The 23699-nt window shown below is 40.1% G+C and overlaps 4 protein-coding genes across 5 annotated transcripts; all 4 read left to right on the top strand.

Annotated features, from left to right (window-relative positions):
- The first annotated feature begins 552 nt into the window (after positions 1-552).
- Positions 553-3541, top strand: LOC133160892 (macrophage mannose receptor 1). Its single transcript, XM_061288980.1, has 6 exons — positions 553-740; positions 894-1253; positions 1342-1680; positions 2259-2327; positions 2409-2504; positions 2703-3541. Exons 1-6 carry the CDS (start codon positions 707-709, stop codon positions 3065-3067), a joined length of 1263 nt encoding a protein of 420 aa, XP_061144964.1. The 5' UTR covers positions 553-706; the 3' UTR covers positions 3068-3541.
- A 7400-nt stretch (positions 3542-10941) lies between these two features.
- On the top strand, positions 10942-18336 carry tnxba (tenascin XBa). The gene is made up of 15 exons (XM_061290158.1): positions 10942-11042; positions 12133-13512; positions 13594-13725; positions 13809-15773; positions 15846-15968; positions 16043-16186; positions 16259-16378; positions 16462-16617; positions 16700-16812; positions 16893-17025; positions 17094-17245; positions 17317-17413; positions 17490-17651; positions 17727-17890; positions 17964-18336. Exons 2-15 carry the CDS (start codon positions 12231-12233, stop codon positions 18060-18062), a joined length of 4842 nt encoding a protein of 1613 aa, XP_061146142.1. The 5' UTR covers positions 10942-11042; positions 12133-12230; the 3' UTR covers positions 18063-18336.
- A 187-nt stretch (positions 18337-18523) lies between these two features.
- On the top strand, positions 18524-21258 carry LOC133160561 (steroid 21-hydroxylase). 2 transcript variants are annotated; one of them, XM_061288322.1, is made up of 12 exons: positions 18524-18708; positions 18897-19019; positions 19104-19193; positions 19274-19428; positions 19528-19593; positions 19689-19799; positions 19886-19972; positions 20120-20191; positions 20389-20502; positions 20603-20769; positions 20836-20939; positions 20997-21258. In XM_061288322.1, exons 1-12 carry the CDS (start codon positions 18585-18587, stop codon positions 21242-21244), a joined length of 1461 nt encoding a protein of 486 aa, XP_061144306.1. In that variant the 5' UTR covers positions 18524-18584; the 3' UTR covers positions 21245-21258. The 2 variants fall into 2 exon arrangements, with proteins under 2 accessions (XP_061144306.1, XP_061144305.1); XM_061288321.1 differs by having other exon boundaries at positions 18525-18708; positions 19528-19623.
- A 1090-nt stretch (positions 21259-22348) lies between these two features.
- LOC133160562 (allograft inflammatory factor 1-like) lies at positions 22349-23416 on the top strand. The gene is made up of 6 exons (XM_061288323.1): positions 22349-22501; positions 22578-22639; positions 22713-22779; positions 22852-22893; positions 22960-23122; positions 23207-23416. The coding sequence occupies exons 1-6, from the start codon at positions 22387-22389 to the stop codon at positions 23289-23291; spliced, it is 534 nt and encodes a 177-aa protein (XP_061144307.1). The 5' UTR covers positions 22349-22386; the 3' UTR covers positions 23292-23416.
- The last annotated feature ends 283 nt before the right edge of the window (positions 23417-23699 follow it).

The raw sequence follows: 23699 nt of genomic DNA, 5'->3' as shown, positions 1-23699 counted from the left end.
TCCTCGCACCCCCTAAGAAGCATTCTCGCACCCCCGGTTAAGAAGCACGGAATTAGTGGGAGCACTGAGCTTGTTTCTCCGAAACGAGTCAGTCCCATCTAGGCGTAATCGGAGACAATGACACCCGAAGTAGTTAAGGTTTGTCTTTTAATGCAGGATGCTTGGTCTCCATGTGCCGAAGCACCAACCCTAACCCTAGCCCCAACCCTAACCCCAGCCATTCTCCAGATTATTCTCCAGAGTGTCACAAGGCAAGCTCAAGCATGAGGGTTAAAACAAAAATAGCTAAAAAAAATAAATAAATAGAAGTCGACACTTGAGTCAAATCAATAGTATCAGATAGGACTGGTCAATAAATGTACAAGAGTGAATAATCATTCACAAAGTCACCACATGACCTCTTTGTGCTTCTAATGCTCAACAATTTTATGAATTTGTCATCAGATTCCTGGTGACTGCGTGTAAACGTCAACAATACGGGAGAGACATTGTGTACTAGCATGCAGTTCTAAAGAGAGACGAACGAGAAAAACTGCTTTGGTAAGAGACATTCCTGAAGAGAAGTCTCTCAACAGTACAAGTGGAATTCTTAGTCCTTTAGTGGCGCCGTTGCTGCTACTGCCTCCTCTTCATAACTTAATTAACTGTACAGGACCCAATACATATAAATATATATTCTAGTTTTTCTTCATGAAAACATATCATAATGAAATGGACCAGAACCCTTCTGCTAATTTCAGGTTTGTAACTTGAGGGTCTTTTCACATTTACAAATGCAAAGAATAATGAAATCCTAGTTGTGTAAAGAGTAATATTTAGAGTTATGGGTTCCCTGCAATTTTTTTTTTTTTTGGGCATTTCTCTTACCTAACAAATAAGCTGTCACTCCACAGAATTCTGCTCTATCACACTGGCGTTTTCCAATTTCCACTACATTGCGCTTAAGAAGACCCATGAAGAAGCAAAGGACTACTGTCGACGGACACACACGGACCTTGCCACTATCAACAACGTAACAGATATGAGGGATCTGATTGCCTCTGTTCCAAATGACACCATCAGAGCCTGGATAGGACTGGAGCTGGGAGATGTATCGAGGTGGCATTGGGCTTGGCCTAACCAAAAAGTCGATTTCTTTAATTGGAAGGTGGGAAATCCACAAGGATTGGCTCAACATTCATGTGGAGCTATGGATTCACAAGGAGAATGGTTTGAAAGTGAGTGTGAAACCAAGAGGAGCTTTGTTTGTCACAGTAAGTACAAACTGAGAACTGTATAATCGGAAAATTGTAGTCATTGTTTGACCAATGTCACAAATCACGCTTTCAAAAAAAATCTCAGGCAACAGTAATGCTCCAAGCAACTCCATTTTTGTTGCCAACACGAAATCATGGAGGGATGCCCAAAAGCACTGCAGGGATTTATCTTTGGATCTGGTCAGTGTAAACTCAGCAGAAGAGAACAAGGAAGTCCGGAACGTGTCCACGGCTCAAAACATATGGATCGGCCTCTTTCGAGATTCCTGGAGGTGGTCCGACGGGAGCGAGTCATCATTCCGCTACTGGAAACAACAGCAACCTAACAATCGTGATCAAGATTGTGTTGCTGCTGTATTCAAAGATGGCGGACAGTGGAATGATCTGAAATGTGGCAGTCAACACAACTTTGTCTGCCAAGGCTGTAAGTTAACACGTCTATTAAACTATACTCATCATTCAACCCTATTGTAAAATTATAGAAGCTATAGTAAATTGAGGAACTTGAGACATGATGGTGGAAAAGCCTTTTTCCCATTAGACAAAAGTAGTGCTTGACTACAGTAAATTAAGCTCCTCCTCTCAGTTCATCATAGTTTCTTGGTCCCAAGATGCTCTCAGATGGCACCAAAGCAATACTTTTATCTTAGACTTGGATTGAGAACATCAAAAGAACAGGTTCTCCAAAATATCAGCAAATTGGCAAAATCTGAACCACATATTCGCTCTGTGTACTTTGTGTTTGTGGGTGTGCTGTGAGATTTTTCTAACAACATCAATATGTGCCTTGGCACATGAAAGGTTGGCAAATGTAAACCCGTGAAAATGGCAGCCATGCGTACTGCTGTCAAGTGTTTAGTCAGTCAAAACATTTATGGTGCCACAGAGCAACTTTGTTTGTACTACTCACTTGAAGAAAAAACAATTTTGGCAATATATCTGTTTAGAATGTATATTGGAGTCGCATTTGCCCTTGCTCTATTGTGTTATCTTTTGGCACAGCCAGGAAAGTTCCAGAAGTGGTTCCATTTAATTCCACAGCATCTACTTCTACCCAACAATCAAGTACAGGTACAATACGTGTCGTACTTGCAATGAGCACAATGTAGTACAACTGCAAACAAACCGGTAACAAAAACATTTCTACGCCAGACGATGATTCTGGATTTACGACGCAGGTGGGGACACTGAACGCAACACAGTCATCCACTGTAACACCCCCTGGGAGTAGTCCTCCTTTGACTTCAGGTAGACTTGGTATTTAATTTAGTTTTAATTTTAAAGTGGAAGTCAAGTAAAAACAAAAAAAAGGCTAAACAAGGTACAGTAGTTGTGTTATTAAGTATGCTGCCCTCTAGTGGAATGAAGTTTGTTTAAAGGGCATTTTAACTATTCTACGTTGATTTACTTAATAACCTTTTGCCCTTTTTCCCTCTCTTCTCACAGAAAACCTAATATTAATTCGTGAAAACATGACTTGGATGGACGCCTTGAGTTACTGCAGAGAGCATTACGTGGACCTCGTCTACATCACCGGGCAAAGGACTCAGGATCAAGTGGCGCAGATGGCACAGAATGCCACATCATCCCACGTTTGGCTCGGCCTGCGCTACACTTGCACCTTCGACCTTTGGTTTTGGAGCGGTTCGGCCTCTGACTGTTACCAGAACTGGGCTCCTGGACAAGGTCCACCAGAGCGTGCTCATGAATGTGGAGTAACTGGTGCCATGTTGACCACAGGGAGGCAGCAATGGGTGGGCTTGCCTGAGACACAGCAACTGAACTTCATCTGCAAGGACTGTCCTGGATAAGAAAGATTTTTAAATTTGCCTCCAGATTTTCGTCACAGGTTTCATCTCGCTGCCATTCGCTTGTTCCACTAGAGCGGCGCATTAGTGTGAGAGGATACTCGAGGTCTGCCTCCTTCATTGTTTAACGTGAATGTCATTAAATATGAAAACACTGCGGCAAGCCGGCCGACACATTCATGAGCAGAGAGAGTGACATGAGAACATTGATCCGCTGCTTTCACCCAGGGGTTAATATTTGCATGTTGACCCCGACTGCTTGTGCTCAAGATGCTTTTTTTAGGACCACCATGGATTCGATGCAGACAGCTTGCTGCCCCCCAGTGACCTTGTCCACAGCGCTGAGGTCTACGGCGATCAGCCATAACCGTGGGAATTGTTCTCAATATTCTTAACTGCTTTACTGATCATTTAATTGTGGGAAAAAAGGAAAAAGTGTTATCTGCAAAATAGAATAAAATAAATGCAAAAACGTAAGTGTAGCTACATCTGAAGTGTTTCTTCACGTTGTTATTATGATGATGACCATCTGACATATTGTGATGAATTCATCAGTGGGGATAGAATTGTTTCCACAGACAGACATATTTAAAAAGAGGTAAGACAACGAACAGGAGTGTTACAAGTTATCTTAGCAATACTTAATGTAACTGGGATATTATTTCTGATTTGGTGAGGATATCATTTTATTTTATTTTATCTATCCATCTATCTAGCAATCCGTCTATTCATTCGTTCGTCCATCTGTCCATCCATCCATAAGATAAAAAAATGAGTGATATACACGTATGAAGAATATTATAAAAACAAATGATATAAAAAAATGATTAAAATAAATTAATAAATCTTTAACATAAATAGAATTGCTTATTTTTTTCCCCCGTTTGCCATGAAGTGAATTAAATACATAATACCGTCTGTACTGATTACTTCATTAATTTATCTTACGCTTTTCCTAACTATAATGTCCCCTTTAAATAGAATAGCAAGCTGTCCATCCAAATTTGAAGATGCAGACTCAAGACTAAGAGAAGAATGCAAAAAAAAAAAATTACATTTCAATAGTGTGCATTGTGAACCGAATCGAAAAAGCTTTTAAACTTTTTAATTAGCATTTTGTACATCTCTATTCCAAATCCCAGGAAATAGCATTTAGGTATAATTTCAGATAATCCCCCTCCCAACCTTGTAATCGTATACAGCTTTTGGAAGGCTGCTTTTTGCATCCCCAATGAGCTTCTCGTCATTCGTCAATTACCACGGCCCATTACGCATGAGTGTGTCATAGCTGAGCTTCGACTGGCCACTGAGCCTCCCATCAGTTCAATGTTAATGTCCCATTGGGTCCACTCCGTCCGTTTGAGGACCATCTCCACCCCGGAGCCCCTCACCATCTTTTCTCACCCTCCTTTCCTCTTGTGTGCTGTCCAGCTGGCTCTGACCTCTGACCTCTTTACCCTCACTCCTGACCTTTGCGGGATATTCCCACGCCACACCCTTTTGTGTAATGCTCCCCATGGTAACTCACCAGGCACTCCCTTCGCATCTTTAGAGATGACCACAACGGCTATCTTTAACTCGTAATAGTGTGACGTTGCCTAGTTTGGCATTTGGCCACAATATTAGGTACAGCGAAAAATGAGACCCTTGACTGAAACTGAGACCCTTGACTGAAACATTCTACCTCGGAAGATATCAGATAGGTTTGATCGACACTGTCAGAGAGATAAAGTGCAATGTGGTAAATTTGGGTATTGTATGAAGTTGTGCAAAATATTAAAAACAGTAAACGACAATATTACCTTTCTTACACATTGCAAAACAGAGCATTATTATTTTTAGTGAAGGATTTTGATAGATTGTGCCTATTGAAGAAATCCATTCAGAGCTTATTCTCATGAATATTTTTCAGGGAAAATATATGTAAATTTATAATTTAGCAAAATAAAAAAATGAATGCATTGATTTTCACCATCCTAATAATATTCTATTTTTTTTTTCTGTCTAAAACATCAAAATTTGGAAAGACTTGAGATGAGCACTTTTTAACTTTACATCTTGGTACCTGTCATGCGCACTGCCGTCATTCTTTTCTTCTCTGCGTCGGAGCCCCCCATCGCCACGGAGCCCTCCCTTCTTTTCCTTCTGTCACTTTCACAGCTAATTGTAGAAAAGCAGATTTTCTCCTTTGAGGCCCAGTCGCTTAGGTAACCCCGCTCCTGCATGAAATGAGATGGATAGATGGGAAGTGGCGAAGAGGGGCACATGAGGAGGCAAAACGGAACAGGCAGCGCTCGAGGTCGGATGCACACGCTTGTGGACTTTAACGAGATTCATTACGAGGTACATAGATTAGATATTAAAGGACACAATGTTAATAACTGGGACGAGAATGAAAATGCATAACTCAAGGTTTTGTAAGTACTTAGAATTTCTTTTGCAGAGGAGAATCGGCTTTTTTTTAAGAATTCAAAAGTTTGATTGTAACCTCCTTATTCACTTAAATTGGAACAAATCATTGAAGATGCTGCACAATTGATGTTATTTGTCTTTAAATTTTTCCTGTTTTAAGCTATTGCAGTGTCTACTGGTTTTGCTGCGACCGAGAGTCTGGGATTGATTGTCCAAACGCAATTCTTGTGCTCCACATCCAGGAGTTGTGGGTGGACATCAGGCCCCTGACTCTCACTGATACACTTTGTAGTCCGCAGTGACTGACTTCACGGGAGGAACTAAGGAAAAGAATTTCCCCCCCAAAAATTGTTTGAGTTTCTGTGGTGATTGGCCTAAAGACACATGTTTGCCTTGCCTTATTAAGCTGGACGCTACATATAAGAGTGAATAGAATTTTGATGCGGGCTGTGCTTATTAGATTTACAAAGTGGTAAGTTGTAAGAAATAAATTAGATGCCCATAGACTCCTGAATCCAAAATTTTTGATTTTTATCCGGTTTTTAATAATATTAAAATTATTAAAAGACCAAACATGCTTATCTCATGAAATATAACCTACAGCACCTGTAACATAGACTAATGGTAAAGTATGTTACAAAAACTGATCCTATTGGTTCTGTCTTAAAATGTAATTGGTTCCTTCAATTATTTACAATAAAACCTGACACTTGACTCTTCTGTGTTATTGTTGCTGTTTTTGTAATTAAGGGGCTTACACAATGCAATGTTTGATTGGGTTTTGGAAACCCTCATGGCTTGAAGAGGATAATCTTTCTGAACATAAAAAACTCTAGTGCCAATCATCCAGAAAATAAAACATTATTTTCAGCATGCAAGCAGGTTTTAAATCATCTTGTTTGGTCTGCAAAATGTCACTGGAACAACTATCTAGAATGTGCCCTGAGATTGGCTTTTATAATAACTCAAAGAGTTGAGACTACACTTTTAGTAAATAATTGAGAGGGGAATGTATTGTGGATAAATGCAGTGGGCATTATCAATAGATATTGTCAAATTAAAACTAATGCTACGAAAAAAACACAACTCTGTGTGTATGTATTTGTCACCAACACACAAACTAACATAAAATCAATTTATTTGAGTGATGTTAACACCATTCAATAGAATTATTTTCTGCATGATGAAAAAACCTCAAAGACAAATTGACAAAAAAGCAACTAACTACTGTGAATCTTTGCTGATTATTCATTCTGTGTCTAGGTGGTGAAATACCAAGACAGAATCATCCATTTCTGTTGCCTTGCATACTAGATATACAGACGCCTATTATAGACCCTCTTTATCTATAGCATAGATCCTCACGCTCATATTACACTCCGGGATACCCGCTAGACGTGTCGGTAAGCTTGTTGCCCACAGTTACACAGCTAGGAGAAGCTACATGAGAAAAAGAAAATCGATACGGTCCAGCCACTTATTGGCTAATTAGAACGATAACTTTTGCAATTAGTCTTCCAAGAGCAACAGTCTAACAACAGTATGACTTGACCCCAATGACTCCCGCCATTAAACAATTTAGAGTTTTTAATTAGTCAAGCATGGTTTTGGATTGTGGTCTTGGCCTTGGGACCATAATATGCAAACTTCAAACTGTGAATAATCAGTGCCCAACCAGGAAATTAATTTATAGGAATTATTTGACTTGTACATACAACCCGTAACCACTGGGCGTCACTATTTTGAAGAGTGGCATTTAAAGCTTTCCTTTGAGAGCATGGACATTTAATAAGGGTTTTGTGATGGTGACAGTTTTTTTTCCCATTTCCTTAAGGAGGGAATTATTTTGGATCTTCCAGGTTCCACTGTAAAAGTCAAGTGCAGTGTGTGTATGGTGAGATCACACATTTGTGCCCCACTACATCATGAAAACAAGAAATCAGATGTTTGCCTACATCTTATTGCACACACATGCAAGTATGAATTATGATGTAGAGTGGACCTGCTGGACCACACAAATGACACCTATTAGATAAAAAACAAATAAATAAAACACTAAAATGTGGTTAACACTACTTTTCTCATGTGCATCTAAGAGACTGACAGCGATGGCCATTGCGGTCCACACACTCCTAACAGAGTTTGTGGCTGATATTGAGGACTTGAAGAGTGTTAGTAACTTAGTAGCTCTCCACTCTCAAGTGGGAGGAGGGTGAGGGGGTTGCTCCTTCAAGTGGCATAAGTAAAAGCTCTATTCATCTGCAATGTAAACAATGCAAGGAGACTTAGTATGTGGAGTTGGCGATTCCTACCAGGCGAGTGATAAAAGATGTTTGGCTAAATGTAGCAGGGAATGTCAGTGAAATGCAAGTTGTGTTATCACTTTGAAAATTATACTGTGCAAATATGTCATTCCATAGGAAGCCCTTGTGTCATTTATAAATATGGAGGTGGAGCTTTCAAAGTCATTTACCTAATATAAAATATATATTATATATATATAAAACAGAATACATCTTCATTTATATAGTGCTTTTAAAATAAATTTGCAGTAAATATAGTATAACATAAAATGACAATACAACAGAAAAAAACACATTAAATGAAGTAACACGAGACTAAAATTTGAAGCCCAGGATAACAAGCATCTTTACATGAGGATTACCTAAGGTAGGATTCTAAAAGCAACACATTTGGAATTTAAAAACAATAGCCACAATTTTCTTAATAAGCAAAAGGCGTGAAAGTGAAGAGAAAAAGTGTTGAGGGAGAATAATAGAAGAAAATGATAACGGGGTGAAGAATGAGATCATGTATAAAAATTGAACCTAATTTGATTACAAAAATAAGCCAGATGGTCTAAACATGTTGAAATGTAGATATTGAATTGTAGTCGTGATTTGAAAATATACAAGGAGGCTCTAAATAGGCTATCAGTTAAAAGTTTTTTTTCCATCATATCAACCTGGATTTAAAGATAGACTATACACTTCTGTCCCGCTTAGCCTGGAATTTTGCATTCCAACAACAAAACTGTCACTTTGATAGCTGACAATTTATCTTGCTAACAAGTAGCTACCTCGTGCTATCTAAAAGTACAGTATTACAACTATTATTATAATATGAACATAAACTAGGCCCAAAGTATAAATTACAAATCTGAAATCGATAAAAATCAGATGCATTCATTCTGTCATGTCCCTCCCCTCCAAATAGGGTGACTGAGTTTTGGTGGACTGGTTTGATTTAGCTTTCCAGCTGAATATATTTATTTTGAAGTTTTTTTTTTTTCCCTTCGTTCACTGGCTTTGCCGTAAAGAAGCTGAGAGAGGTCTCTGTGCTCCACACAGTCGTCCTTAAAGTCGTAGACGGCCTGCCTCCTAACATCTGCTACGTGATGGAGGAGGGAGAGAAGTAAAAGGGCGAAGATGAGATGATTTTCAGTTTGGCACAAAACGTTTATATGAAATGTCAGGATAATGTGGACAGGGGCCAAATTTGGAGTTAAATATCAGTTTTGAATCCATTGTGGTCCAAAAAAGTGTCTGTCCTTTTAAAGCTGTAATTATTTGAGAACACTAACCAGAGAAAACAACAGCCAGAAAGGAGAGAGCGATGGAGAAGTGAAGAACAAGCGAGGGCTTATGTGCTGATATTATTCTAATCTCAGAGGCCCAGTCCAAAGTAAACAACATGGGAGGACTTGAGCATCACTTCAATGCAGACCCATCAATGGCTGCTCTGTCCCGGCCCTCCGACCATAAGACATTTTGTTACGTTTGAATCTGAGGAGGATATACGCCAGAAACATTAGTCAGCTGCAAAAACAAAAAGTCAATGCCTACCATCTTGGCACGTACAAAGAAACGTTCTTTTGAATTAACAGACAAGAATTAGATTTTACATGTTAAAGGGGAAGTCAAGTTTTTTTCTTTGCAATTAAAATATGTTCTATGAGTCCACATACGATGTTCTGATTAATGTTGTGATTGTGGAATATGAATCAAGCATTTTTACGCATCCCAGGGGGCGGCCATCATGCCGCTTGCTGTTGACTGGAAGTGACATTACAGCGCCTAACGAACGTCAGAGCTCATCTGATTTCTGGATTTGGTTGGGTGTTTTCCCTGCTTCAGACCTAAGGACTAAGTATATTTAAATAACATAAAACATCTACCACTCTCAATAAATTCTGAGAGTGTGGATTGAAATCTTGGATTTATATTCTGTCTGATCTTTGGCTTGACACAAATCGTGTCAATAACACTTATGAGTTTTTGGGAGTTTAGGAACATATGGCACGGGAAATATGCATGTTTTCCCAAGGCTGTTTGTATTTTGTCAGGTGTGGAATATCGTTGATTAAGGTCGGGGCTCTCCCAAAAGGCCAGGGCAGGGTCGGCAGTGAGATTGGGGGGGGGGGGGGGGGGGGGGTGCAGCAGGGGAGTGGAGTGGTGCAATTTGCACTTATGAGATATGGGCATGATGAGGAGAGCCAAATTTATTGGGCACTTCTGGATGGATGAACTGACTGATCTTTTTGAATCTTTGTATTTTTAGTTTTATGCATTTTACTCAATTCTTTTTTTCATTTATTTTACTTTTGTCGGATGTACAGTACGCATTGCAGCATATAAAGAATACCATTTTATTCCATTCACTTTTTTAAATTGAGAAACACATCTAAAAAAAAAGACACTATAATTCATTGAATGTTCTCTGTGATCAAAATAGTCTTAATTATTAATCATTAAAAGGCCTGCATGCTGCAATGGTTGGAAATGTTGCACCTCTGCAAAATGTCACTCATGCCCGCTTGCTTGCAAAGCCTGGACTAACTTGTCTTCATGTGGTTTACAAAAGGAGGGATGGTGGGTGGCCATTTTGGTCCAAGATGCAGAACCACACCGCATTCCTTCAAATGTGCTGGATGTTTGGTCTCTTACATAACGGTGGCGTAGTTACATCTCATTAATGCCAACAGACGACCGATTCATATAGCGAGAGGTTCCTGTCCCACAGAGCGGCTACTGAATACCTGCAGTGTTATCTTATGTATTTTAGCGGAGACGTGATTCTCACATCGGACATTCATTCAATTACTGTGTATATACATTTATATATATATGTCTATATGTTTGTTTGTTTATCGATGAGTGACCACGTAGTATTGCATAAGGTTTTTAAGACAAGTTTTAAATGACAATATTCCAACTGTGAATTGAATTGATCACAAATGATGGTGTATGAAATTACATTTTAAAGGGTGATCTCAATTGTAATATTGGTAAACAATAAAACTCCTGAGATAAATGAAAGATCTTCAGTCAATGGAAATCTACCCATTTCTTTTGGCGAGTTTAGATATTTTCAGAGGTGGTTGAGTAAGTGTGACCACTGGGGGGTGGAGTTGGAGGAGAGAGGATGTGGGGGTCCCTTAAGTAGAAGCGAACTTTATCCCTTGCCACTTTTCTTCTGCTTCGCTCCCACCCTGCAAGTCAGCATACAATTTCCCAATCAAATGGAGGGAGGCAAACAGAGATAAGATATAAAAATCATCAAACAGGTAGGTGACCCCCATAATGCTCAGTTGGGGTGGGGAATGAAATTTACTGGAATTGATGTCTTTTAACTGTCGAAATATTTGATCAAACTTATATGTATAGTGTGTGGATTTTGTGCATGAGAAATTACCTACACATCTAATTTTGAGAGTGAAAAGCTGTATCAATATTTACAATTTCAAATCTTCTGGGTTGGCGTATTATACACACACAAGTCTTGTAATTGAATGGGGGGGGGGGTCTTTCAATCCATTAACGTGTTCAGTAATTGTTTTTGGTGCACACATTTTTCAGCGTAAAAAGTAACGCAAATGAACTTGTAATACAATAACTTGCGTTTTCCTATTTTAGAATTAAAATTGGTGTGCTTCAATGCAGTCACTTACGATGAAGTACACGCACATTTTATTGGTGAACAAAAAAAAAAAGTAGGTCATCAGGTGTTGCAATTTGTTGACTTGATATTCATTTTATTGATTCCATTCAATGGTATGACATATTTCTTTATGTGGATTTTATTGGTCGTGGCTGCAGAGGCTTATATAAGCTTCTGTTGGGTGAAAGACAAACAATGTCCCACAGTTCGATACAGTCCCCCACTGTTAGTTTTCCACTCAGGTTCACCATCAGACTTCTCCCTTCCTGTTCAAAACCATCTAATATGGCCCAGGCAAGCAGATGAATGAACTATTATAGGCGTGAGGCGGAACACTGTCACATTGTCAGCTCATATTTCGCTTAAGCTTATTTGGAAACGGCGTACTAGGTTCTGATCAAATGTGAATCAAAGCAAATCCTGATCAATATATTTATACTAATATTGTATGTTTGCATGTCTCTTTTAAATGAAATAACATAGGATTAAGTTTAAAGACCCTTAAAAAATAAAAATAAATAAAAACTGTATTTTACTATTCATTACTGCCATCTACGTAAATACTGAGATTTTTTTTTTTCAGTTTATCTTAGTAGGCAATGATTATTAGGATTTAAGGAATTGAAGATGAAGGCAAAGAAAGAAATACATAAGCAAACAAAAATATTTGAAATAGTAGTTGAAGACACAATTAATGACTTTCTTCTCATTTGTAGGTCAAAGCTTCCTCAACCCCTCATAAGAAGGAGTTCATAATCTTAAGAATAACATACAGACAGATATTCCAAAGTCAATCTCTGGTTACTGCCTGAAAATGTTGTTTACGCTTGGACTTCTCCTCCTTCTCACACCATTTGCTTCACTTCAAACCAGCACCAATCAGAAGAGAAACTCTGCAGGAAATGCCTTGACTAAAACCAATGTTGCTTTCACCGTTCCAAAACAAAAAAACAGCAGTCTCGCCAAACTGACCGGTCGTCCCACCCTAAATCCAAACATCAATCAAACAGTTTTACCCACCCCTCTCCCCAACCAAAAACCTCCAGTGATCAACGCTACAGTAAACACCAGAGGTAAACCCAGACCAACCGTAAACTCGACCACTGTGACCCCATCAGTGAAGACATCCACAGCGAGTGGAACTGTAACCAAGAAAGACAAGCTCACAGTGTCAGTTAATCAGACAAGTTTAGCTAAATCCACAAGAGGCAATGAAGTGAAGGTTATAAAGGACAATCCTGGACGCACTGATACCTTCAATGATCAGTCAGGATCCACAAGGTCAGCATCAGTCAACGGTACGAAAACCACTCAAGACAAACTCCAACTTAATGTCAATCAGACTGCTTTTGAAAAATCTCATTCAGACAGCAATGGGAAGATTGCCAAAGTCAAGCCAGGCCCCACCGTAGTTCAAAATGCTCAGTCAATATCCACAAAGTCAGCCAGCGGGACTAAAACCACCAGAAACAAGTTCTCAGCCTCTGTCAATCAGACTGTTGTGAAATCTCCCTCCACCGGAGAAATGAAGAACACTAAAGAAAGGCCTGCCCCCACAGTCCAAAGTCCTCTCTCAACTTCAGCAAAGGCCTCTACAACCAGCGGTTCTGCAGCTGTCAAAGAGAAGACCATGGTCCATGATAATCAGACTGCAAGTGTCAAAGATTTGAAGAAGGTTCCAACTGTCACAACTGCAAAGGTCGCTGCAACCAGTGCCCCAGCAAGTGTAAAACCTCGGATCACATCCACTGCTGATCCTGCAGTTGTGGTCAAATCTCCTTCTACCAGTGATGTGAAGAATTCCAAACTCACAGACCAGACCTCTGCGGACCAGGCAAATGTAAACAAGGCTCCCAGCGATACCAAAGTAAAGACTGCCCCTTCACAGCCAATCAAGGTGGTTTTTGCTAATGACTGTGAATCAAGCAACACCAAAGAGCATGAGATGAGCCTAAAACCTGGTACTCCATTGGTCATGACACATAAGATCAGTTTGATCCCCACTGGCTGTACTGGCGGTTGTGAGTCCGAGATGGCTGAGTTGAAAGGACGCTTGGCCAGGTTGGAGAGAGAGATGTCTTTGATGAAGGACAAATGTATGGTTATTAGTTTTTACCCTATATGATTGCTTGGCTCTGCTTTTCCATATGACAAAACTATTTTTGTTTCCCAATCAGGTCCATGTTCTGCAAATTGTCCAAATGATTGTAGTGACAATGGAGAATGTCAGAAAGGAAAATGCATCTGCAAGGAAGGATTCATGGGCCCAGACTGCAGTACCTGTGCACGAGGAGCCGACTGCAATAAAAGTAAGTGATTGTCTAAATGTGACAAAAATGTATTGATCTTAAATCCAACATCTAACAATGATTCCTCTGTTCTGTAACACCAGGAGAAGCCAAAGGGATGATCAAGGTAAAATTGGACACAGAGGTCCAGAAAGAGAATAAAGAAAGAACCACTATGAAGGAAAATATAGAGGACAGAACAAAAATGGTAGCGCAGGTGCAACTGGAAACCAAGGACCAGAAAAAGGGGACTAATGCCAAGGAGACTGACACGAAATCAAAGTTGGCCACTACTGCAAAATTAGGTCTTGCAAATGCACAAATAAATGTGGATGCTTCTGAGAAGAGAATTACGATAAAAGGTTCCACAAAGGCCACTGTCCCTACTGTTGGCCAGATTTTGCTGAAGCATGATGGCAGAAAGCAAGAGGAGTCCCAAAAAGGCAAAACTATGACATCAGGTACAAAAAAGACAGACTTTAAAATTATCAAAGAAGGAACCGTGGTTAAATCATATTCGAAATCCGATCAACTCAAAGATGAACCTCACTCCAACATAACCCAGAATGGTGTCACTAATTTAAACGGAACGGCGAAATTAGGAAAGATTCTTACCAGGATTGTGGCAACAAACAAAACCTTGGCTGGAAAGGAGACCAAGGAGCAGTTCACAGTCGAAAGAAAGAATTCAACTCAATCATCAGGGTCAAAGCAGATTAAAAATGTAAAATTCCACTCTGTTGATGAAAACACTGAAAAACAGACCAGTACTACAAAAGTGTCTACTGTTGAAGACATAAACATGGATCCTACCAAAACCAGACAAGGGAGATATTCAGTAACGGATGGTAAAACCGGACATACGTCCACATCTGTAGTCTCTGGTGATGACAGAAAATCAGATGCGAGCAAGAAAACTTTGCATTCTGTTGATGGCAAAACTGGACAAGGCAGACATATTACAACCGAGCACTCTGCCGATGCTAGTAAGACTGGAAGAGGGAGGGATACCATCAAATTGCATCCTGTTGTTGCCAAGACTGATCAAGGCAGACATGCTACGACTACCCAGGTGGTGGACAACAGAAACATAGATGCTAGTAAGCCTGGGAAATTGAAAATTATTAAAACTTTGCACTCTATTGATGGCAAGACTGAACAAGGCAGAGCAACTACAACTGTCGTTCGTAAGACTGAACAAGGCAGACATACTGTGCATTTCGTTGATGACAGAAAAACAGATGCTAGCAAGACTGAAAATGAGAGAGATACTGGAGCAGAGCGTTCCGATGATGGCAAGACTGGGCAAAGCAGAGATATCATGACCAGGCACTCTGCTGGTGACAAGACTGGACAAGGCAGTAGTGCGCACTCTACTGACAACAAAAACACAGATGCTATCAAAACTGGGCAAGGTAGGAGTACCAATACAGCGGTCTCTGTAGATGCCAAAACTGGAAAAGGAAAAGATACTTCAACTGTACATACTACTTCTATTGATACCACAGATGCAAGCAAGATAGGAAAAGGGAGTGTCACAGTGAAGAATCAATACATCGTGGATGCCTCGGTTGTAGCTACTTCAGAGAACAAAGCTCGAGTTTCCCAGAGCCAAACAACTACCCATGGCGGCTCTATGACGAGTGCCACAAAAACAGGAGGGTTGGGTTCTGTGAAGGTTGTAAACATCTCTTCCCATAGCTTCATCATCTCATGGTCAGCACCACAAGGAATGTTCAAGAACTTCACAGTGATCAGAAGAGAACCACAAGCAGAAGGCGATGAGGAGGACTTTCAAGAGTTTGAAGACGAAGCTTTTGGGGGAGAGAATGTTCAGGCAGCAAAAAACAAAATGGAGGTCCAGGTACACAAGGAGAGCACTTCCTCTTCAAGTAAAGTTGTAGCATCAAGAAGTAAAACAGAAACCAAGAGGATCATGCTGGCGGTGCCTGGCAACGTGCGGTCTGTGGAGTTTAGTAAGCTTCGCACAAACACGCGCTATGTCCTATACGTATATGGAACTGCAGTGGACAGAAAATCCAAGATTCACAAAATTATTGCAACTACAGGTAAAACCAAAATGCGAGCATTGTTACTAGAGTCAGTGAATGCATCCAACACTCCTCATGTTTCTTCTTTAGGTCCTGAGCCAGCCACAGATATGATTTTTAGCAACATAACAGAGACATCATTGATGGTCTCCTGGTCCAAACCCAAGACAACAATAACGGGCTACACAATCACGTACACCCACATTGTCACAGGTCTGTAAGAAAAATGCAGACTACTAAAATGCATAACCACTAGGATTGCATAAATTCATACTTTTTCTTTCAAGGTGAGACCCATTCAGTAAATCTGGACTCCCGACAGACTCATGTGGTTCTTTCCAAGTTGTTTGCTGGATCTTCCTATATAATCACTGTCACCACAACACAAGGGAGAGTCCAGAGTGATGCTCTTGTGTCCATTATCACAACAGGTAAAAAACAAATTCCACAACTGCTCTCAAATTGTGAAAGTTAGGTGCAAACGTGTTGTTTCTCATCTGCAGTTCCCGCACCACCAACCCACCTCCGAGCTATTAATGTGACAGACACCAGAGCAGTGCTGCAATGGACTCCCAGTTTGGGCAAGGTAGACCGTTTCATCATCAGCTACGAATCCTCCAAGAGTGAGTTCAAAAACTCGAACTGTCCTAATGAAACAATTTCACTGACTGCAAAACCAGCTAAGTAAGTCTCCTCCTTCCCATAGCTCCTAATGTAACCGTGACGGTGATGGTGTCAGGAAACTCAGTGGAGCACCAGCTGAGAGGCCTGCAGAGAGGCACCGTGTACACCATCAAAGTCCTGAGCCAGAAGGACAGTCTTCAGAGTGCAGCCATTACAACTAGTTTCACTACTGCAAATGGTGAGGAGATGGCGAGTTAAAGGTTGGATCAAGCTTGTTTAGTCAGGTTCAAAAGCAGCCATTTTTTTTTATTTCTTGTAAGTGGTCAAAGCCAGCGAAGTGGGTGCACGTTCTGCTTTGATTGTTTGGAGAAGTTCTACTGTGGTTTATCACAGCTACAGACTGATCTACCAAGTGGTTGGAGAGGAGGCAATGGTGAGTCATAGACCATGATTATTATTCCCAAACAATGAATCCACAACACATTACTGTAATGATCTCAATGTTTATACTAGGAGTTAATTCTGGAGCCCACCATCACGGAGTATAAACTGACAGGGCTATTACCGATGTCACGCTATAACGTTCTGGTAGAAGGCGAGAGAGATGGACATTACACGTCAATTGTTACCACGGAATTCATCACAGGTAGACCAGAACCCAAATTCGTCCGTCCACTCCAGAAATAATATTCATTATTTCAACCTATTTCACAGGGAAGCTGCGTTTCTCCTATCCGACTGAATGCTCTCAAGAGTTGCTGAATGGAGCTCTTCAGTCTGGGGAGGTAGACATCTACCCCCAGGGGAAAGATGGCCAGGTCCTGAGAGTCTACTGCGACATGGAGACTGATGGAGGCGGTTGGACGGTGAAACAAACTGATGTTATTTAAATAACAAAAAAATGAACGTCATCTAGATGCCTAATTTTTTTTTCTAGGTGTTCCAAAGAAGAATGAGTGGAAAAACTGATTTCTACAGGACCTGGAGTGAATACAGAACCGGTTTTGGAAACCTTAGTGAAGAGTTCTGGCTCGGTACAGTTGAAGTTTACTTGAATAATCACCAAGGAACACTTTGTATCTCACTTTGTTTTTCTGACCACCATAACAGGAAATGAGATTCTCCACAACTTGACCAGCATTGGTCCTGTGAGCTTGAGGGTAGACCTGCGATCCGGAAATGAAACGGCTTATTCTCACTACGCTAACTTTTCCATCGCTTCTGAGGAGAATCATTTTGCCCTCACTGTGTCTGGATACACAGGAACAGCAGGTGAAATATTTTCCTTGAGATTGTAAATGATCAGAAGAACTTCCCTGAAATTTACACAATGTCATTCTTGTTCAGGTGACTCTATGAAGTACCACAATGATCGTCCGTTCTCAACCCGGGATAAGGACCCTGACTCATTGGGCATCCACTGTTCCCGGGCCTATATGGGAGGCTGGTGGTATAAAAACTGCTACAAAACCAACCTCAATGGCCTTTACGGCATCAACACAAATAATCAGGTACCGACTTTTTCCCCCCCGTGTCGCTACGCACTGACCAAACAGAATCAATATTTTGATTTATCCAATTCAGGGAGTGGTGTGGATAGACTGGAAAGGCAAAGACTCCTCCATCCCCTTTACTGAGATGAAATTTAGACCATCCAGGTTCTCTCCTGCAACACATGGCTAAGGGTGATCAAGCTCCCAAGACGAACTCCAGATGAAGGAGTCTCATAGTTGTGCATCACTTTTCAACAGTTTGCTTTCTGAGTGTTTCACTTTACCGGAATCTTATCTTTATTGATCTGTTGACATTTCCATTTTTTTTTTTGTCCGGCCCATCCAGTTCAACAGGGTGGCATTTGACTCATCTCACTACTACTGTAAATATGCACTGTTTCATTCAGTTGAAATAAATGTGGGTTTGGTTATACATTAAAAACATACCGTTACGGGAAAATAAATGTGTCTCCTCCTTTGGACCAAACACAAACATTGCCAGTTAATCTGTAATGTTGTCAAGGGCGTGTTATCATGTCCTTCGCAGGATAGAGATTTAGTAAAAAAAGAAAACATTTAGACCGACTTGATAAGAGCGGTAGAAATACACACACATGCTATCATGATAAGAGCAACTTTAGATCACTATATATAGGACGTCAAGTGCGATGAAAAGCTTTGCGAAGAGGAGCAGGATCCCGGCAGACACAAGATGCCAACAGACGTTTTGGTGTTCATTGTGGGAGTAATTCTACTCATGTTGGTGGGAGTGTTCCTGCAATTTTTTTTTAAATCCGCATCAAGAAACAACTCTCCCAATGGGAAAACTCCACCAGGTAATAATACTTGCTACTACTAATCAGAAAAAAATTTTCTAAATGAAAAATATGTTTAAATATGTTTTTGTTTCTTCTGAAAACAAAATTGAAATGCATTGGATAGTGACAGTGTATAGATTTCCCATTAATCACTGTTAAACCATGCATCAGCTTTCTTTTTTTTTTATGCTTTTTGTCCTTCTCAGGCCCTCCAAGCAGATTTCTTATCGGCAACATGATGGAGCTAACTCACGACCATCTGCCAATTCACCTAACTCATCTAGCGCAGCGTTACGGACACATCTACCAACTTAAATGTGGAAACACTTGTAATCACAAGATTGACGTTTCTTCAAATGGATTGTATTAACATGCACGGTACAGACACACACATCGTTCTTTTTTTTCTTCAGGCATGGTGGTTCTGAACAGCAGTGAGGTCATAAGAGAAGCTTTGGTGAAGAAATGGTCAGACTTTGCAGGCAGGCCCGTTTCATTCACAGGTAAATGCAATCGTGGTTGCTAAGTCTTCCACACAGTCAGGAGATCTAAGCATTTGATTTGTGAACCTACCTTTTCAAAGGACGTATTGTGTCCGGTGGCGGGCGTTCCATATCTCTGGGAGACTACAACGACGAATGGCGAGCTCATCGTCGCCTGGTCCACGGCGCTTTGATGCAATGCTGCCGTCGTTCTTTGCATGAGGTGATTGAAAAGCAGGCGACGCATCTCTGCAAGGTAAGAACACAAGTCGCGACAGCAAAAATAAATAAAAAACGTTTTGGGACTATTTGATATTGGCAGTGGACTAAACAATACAGTATTGATCTTTTGCAGGTTCTGAAGGCCTACCAAGGCAGTGCCGTTGATCTCTCTGAGGATTTCACAGTGGCGGCCAGTAATGTGATCACCACTTTGACTTTTGGAAAGGAAGTGCGTTTGTGTCATTTGAATAAAATTGAAGCACTGATCTTTAAGTAATTGATCAATTGTTTCAGTATGACAAGAAATCAACAGAGCTGCAGGAATTGCACAAATGTCTGAATGAGATTGTCGCTCTATGGGGCTCCTGTTGGATTTCCGCCCTGGACTCCTTCCCTTTGCTGAGAGTCAGTTGAAGAAATAATCATTCAGAAGTCAGTGATAAACATCTCAAATAAAGATTGAATAAATTGTATCATTTGTTCTCTTCAAGAAATTACCCAACCCTGTTTTCTCCCGACTCATGAAAGAGGTGACCAAGAGGGACAACATCATACGCAAACATCTCAACAACTACAAGGTCATTTGTCATGGGAAATAAAAACAAAAATTCTCTTACAGTTCCTACTTTAGCATTAATCTGGGAGAATTCCTGTCTTGCTTCTTTCCGTTAATATCCTTCATGAAACAATTCGTCTTGTCATCTTCTGTTTTGTCTCTTGTGCAGTCACAAGACGAGAAACCCGAAGGCACCATCACGGGCTGCTTACTCGAGGGACTCGAAACAAAGAATGGAGAGGTAATTGGGATTATCTACCCAACATTTACACTTAATTAAGCATTCTTATGATTATGTAGACAGTGATAGTTGTATGTGTTTGGTTAATATTACGACAAAATGCCTTTGGTGTCGTCATGAAAATGCAGATTTGGCTAAAGGCAGGCTATCGCTGTCCAAATCTATGAAGTGTAGGTCATTGCTGTGTTGTCCAACAGCTGCTGACGGACACTCATGTCCACATGGCCATTGTGGACCTTCTTATTGGAGGAACAGAGACCACTGCGGCCTGGCTCAACTGGACCGTAGCCTTCCTCTTACACAGACCGGAGGTCACTTCAGTGTCTTCATTCCTCATATATGTTCGAGTTTCTGTAGTCATTATTTACAACAACTTCATGTTCTCATTTGCTCCTCTACTGTTCCCATCAGGTCCAGACGCAGGTGTACAAAGAGCTTTGCACCGTACCAGAGGGTCGCTATCCCACTTATAGCGAGAAGCCCAAACTTCCCATCTTGAGCGCCCTCATCAACGAAGTGCTCCGTCTCAGGCCCGTCGCTCCTCTTGCCGTACCTCACAGAGCCGTACGAGATAGCAGGTTAGAAAAAAGAAGTAGTTAGTCGTTTTATGTTTTCTGCTGAATTGAATTTGTATCCTTGTGTAGTATTGCAGGTTATTTCATCCCCAAGAACACAGTGATCATTCCAAATCTTTTTGGAGCTCACCATGATCCTTCAGTGTGGAACGAGCCGCACCACTTCAAACCAGGTAAGGAACTTTTTTTCTTTCTTTTTTTTACAGTATTATCATCATTCTGTCTATCAGAACGTTTCCTGGAGGGAGGAGGGGCCTCCCCAAGAGACTTGGTCCCCTTTGGAGGAGGTGCTCGTCTCTGCTTGGGGGAGTCAGTTGCTAAAATGGAGCTTTTTCTTTTTGCGGGTTATTTGCTGAGAGATTTTTACTTCTTTCCCACTGATGCCCGTCTCCCTGACCTGAGGGGCATTGCTAGTGTTGTACTCAAGGTCAAGGAATACAAAGTTATTGCATGTCCCCGACTTGTTGACAATAATTAAAGTCCTGAACTCTCTGTGTTGCATGATTAATGTACAATTATTGATTGCAAGGTTGCTGACTAAGCAATATAAGTTTTAATTTGGAATTCTTTTTTTTCTATTGATACTATTCTTGCAGTATCGTAAAATTTGAGTCATGGAAATGTTTATTACGTTAAAAATAAAAACTATATCAAATTAATACATATGGAACATTAGTTGAACAAAATAAAACATCATAATTCGGTTCATGGTGATGCACTACATTTAGTATATTATCATACAAATTTTACTTAGACATATGTTAAGTTGTTTTTTCAAGACAGATTTAAAAGGGAACAACATTGCCACTATGTGGAGAATTCACAACATTACAAAACTGTGATCTGAGCAACATTCAACCTTACGGGATGATTTCAAACTTCTGGTGGCAAAAACTTCATATTATGTATTATGACAGTAATACTGACAAATAGTATAAAAATAAACTACTAACTAACTTACTAATCACTGCTAAACTTTAATATTGTGGTTTTCCAGAGGCATATGCATCCACCTTACCTTTAAAAAAAGCCACTTGTTTGGTACAAATTAAATCTATAAATTTACAAGACAAATTTTGGGAGGTGGGTGAAAAGAGTTTAATGGAGTGTGTAGGCTTATGAAAATGAAACGATGTGTACGGTGTTGTTTTGGAATTGTGGGGGTTAAAGGCCATCAGAGTGCTCAATTTAGTGTCAATTTAAAAGATTGTTTTGATGGGATAAGCTCAGAAATGTGAAATACATTCCAATGATTTTAAGATAATGTTGCAATCACCCTCAAATAAGTTACAGTGATATATGAAAGATCATTATGACATACTGACATACAAAACTTTGTGCACAATAAAGAATACGTCATCACGTGGCACAAGAAGGCAGTCTCGGTTACTTAAGGTTTGTTTTGTGAAATAGATTAAGACGGTGTAAATGACATTTTCAAAGGATCTTGGCCAACAATGTACATTCAAATTGTTCAAAAATGTGCTTCCTGTAATGATGTCATTTGGAAATTTGAGAAACTTACTATGTGCGGTCATTTAAACTGCGAATGACACGTACATCCCGGTATGTAAACGTGTGTTGTGCAACACATGTCTTGTGAAAAAATGTGAAAGTCTGATGGCGGCTTTAAAACTAAGAGAAGCTCACTTCCTCTTTGAGCTCACTTTAGAGAAGCAACAACGGGCTGCGTTTAACTTTCTGTTCCGCACAGGACAAATGGACAAGGCTCAAGGTTGGTTATTTTGCGATTCATCTTTCATTTGTCTAATAGTTCAATAGTTAAAGTTGTTTTTTTTTGTTGGTGGCAGGTGGTAAAGCATATGGCCTCCTCAAGTCTCACCAAGAAGACAAACTGAATGCCATCAACGAGGTGAGGCCGGAACATTATGAAGACAACACAATGCCGAGTACTTTAAAAAATAAAAATAAATTTCTTACCTTAGGCTTTTCTGACCGATGAACAGTATGCAGATGTGGAAGACCTCGCCTGCAAACTTGACATGTTCAAACGTAACAATTTAAAACTCACTAAAATGAAAATGCTAGTATCAGTCTATTTCTAAATGTTTTCTTACTCTCCAGGCAAATATATGGAGTTTGATCTTAACGACAAAGGCGATATAGGTAAAACTACAATTATGAATTCCAATTCCAATGAGGGACTGACTATAACTTTTTTTTTTTTTTTAGACATGATGGGCTTAAAGCGAATGTTGGAGAAACTGGGCCTGGCCAAGACTCACTTGGAGCTGAAAAAAATGATGTCAGAAGTGGCAGGAGGAGCATCCCAGACAATCAGTTATACAGACTTCCTAAATATGATGCTGGGAAAAAGACATGCCATTTTGAAACTGTGAGTAGAACGGGGCAGTTTGTCCTCCTAATTTCCATACTGTAAAATGCCTCGTGGATTTATGTGTGATTTCTTTGATTGCAGAATTCTGATGTTTGAAGGCATGAATAAGGAGGAGAAGAGACCCGAGGGACCAGCTTCTCCCAAAAACATTTCGCAATTACCCTGAGGGATTTTTCCCCATGCCAGAACTTTGTATGTAATGGATTGTTTATTAATCTGTCTTTGGATGAAAGGATTCTCTTATTTTTTTAATTGAAAAAAAAAAATTGATTAAAATGTTTTTTCAGCACATTCTTTCAGAAATTCTGTGAAAATAACATCTGGCATTTTAGCACACAAATAATTCAAATCCTCGCTTCTGCAGTGACCTCACATCCACATCAAGCGTAACACTTTGTGCTTTGTACCGGAATTAGATTTACAAACGAGACAGGATGAATGATTTTACCTCAAATAGCGTCAAAGCGGGCTGGGGCAGCTTGATGATGAACAAAGACATTGCGCATAAATTACCAAATCACTTTGAAATCTTGCTCTTCAAGACAGTATTTCTAAACCTTATGTTCTCTATAAC

The sequence above is a fragment of the Syngnathus typhle genome, linkage group LG10 (genome assembly GCF_033458585.1).
Source record: "Syngnathus typhle isolate RoL2023-S1 ecotype Sweden linkage group LG10, RoL_Styp_1.0, whole genome shotgun sequence".
In the NCBI taxonomy this organism is placed as follows: domain Eukaryota; kingdom Metazoa; phylum Chordata; class Actinopteri; order Syngnathiformes; family Syngnathidae; genus Syngnathus; species Syngnathus typhle.
The sequence above is the reverse complement of the archived record's forward strand: the minus strand, read 5'-3'. Positions and strand labels throughout refer to the sequence as shown.

Bases quoted from the DNA above. Each gene is read 5' to 3' on its own strand.
- LOC133160892 (XM_061288980.1), top strand. From the start codon at position 707: ATGAAATGGACCAGAACCCTTCTGCTAATTTCAG. The intron at 1,681-2,258 runs GTAAGTTAACAC...CTTTTGGCACAG, and splicing joins CAACTTTGTCTGCCAAGGCT to CCAGGAAAGTTCCAGAAGTG. The intron at 2,328-2,408 runs GTACAATACGTG...TTTCTACGCCAG, and splicing joins TACCCAACAATCAAGTACAG to ACGATGATTCTGGATTTACG.
- tnxba (XM_061290158.1), top strand. From the start codon at position 12,231: ATGTTGTTTACGCTTGGACTTCTCCTCCTTCTCACACCATTTGCTTCA. The intron at 15,774-15,845 runs GTAAAACCAAAA...TTTCTTCTTTAG, and splicing joins CAAAATTATTGCAACTACAG to GTCCTGAGCCAGCCACAGAT. The intron at 16,379-16,461 runs GTGAGTTCAAAA...TCCTTCCCATAG, and splicing joins CAGCTACGAATCCTCCAAGA to CTCCTAATGTAACCGTGACG.
- LOC133160562 (XM_061288323.1), top strand. From the start codon at position 22,387: ATGGCGGCTTTAAAACTAAGAGAAGCTCACTTCCTCTTTGAGCTCACT. The intron at 22,780-22,851 runs GTAACAATTTAA...CTTACTCTCCAG, and splicing joins CAAACTTGACATGTTCAAAC to GCAAATATATGGAGTTTGAT. The intron at 23,123-23,206 runs GTGAGTAGAACG...CTTTGATTGCAG, and splicing joins AGACATGCCATTTTGAAACT to AATTCTGATGTTTGAAGGCA.
- LOC133160561 (XM_061288321.1), top strand. From the start codon at position 18,585: ATGCCAACAGACGTTTTGGTGTTCATTGTGGGAGTAATTCTACTCATG. The intron at 19,800-19,885 runs GTCAGTTGAAGA...GTTCTCTTCAAG, and splicing joins ACTCCTTCCCTTTGCTGAGA to AAATTACCCAACCCTGTTTT. The intron at 20,770-20,835 runs GTTAGAAAAAAG...ATCCTTGTGTAG, and splicing joins AGAGCCGTACGAGATAGCAG to TATTGCAGGTTATTTCATCC.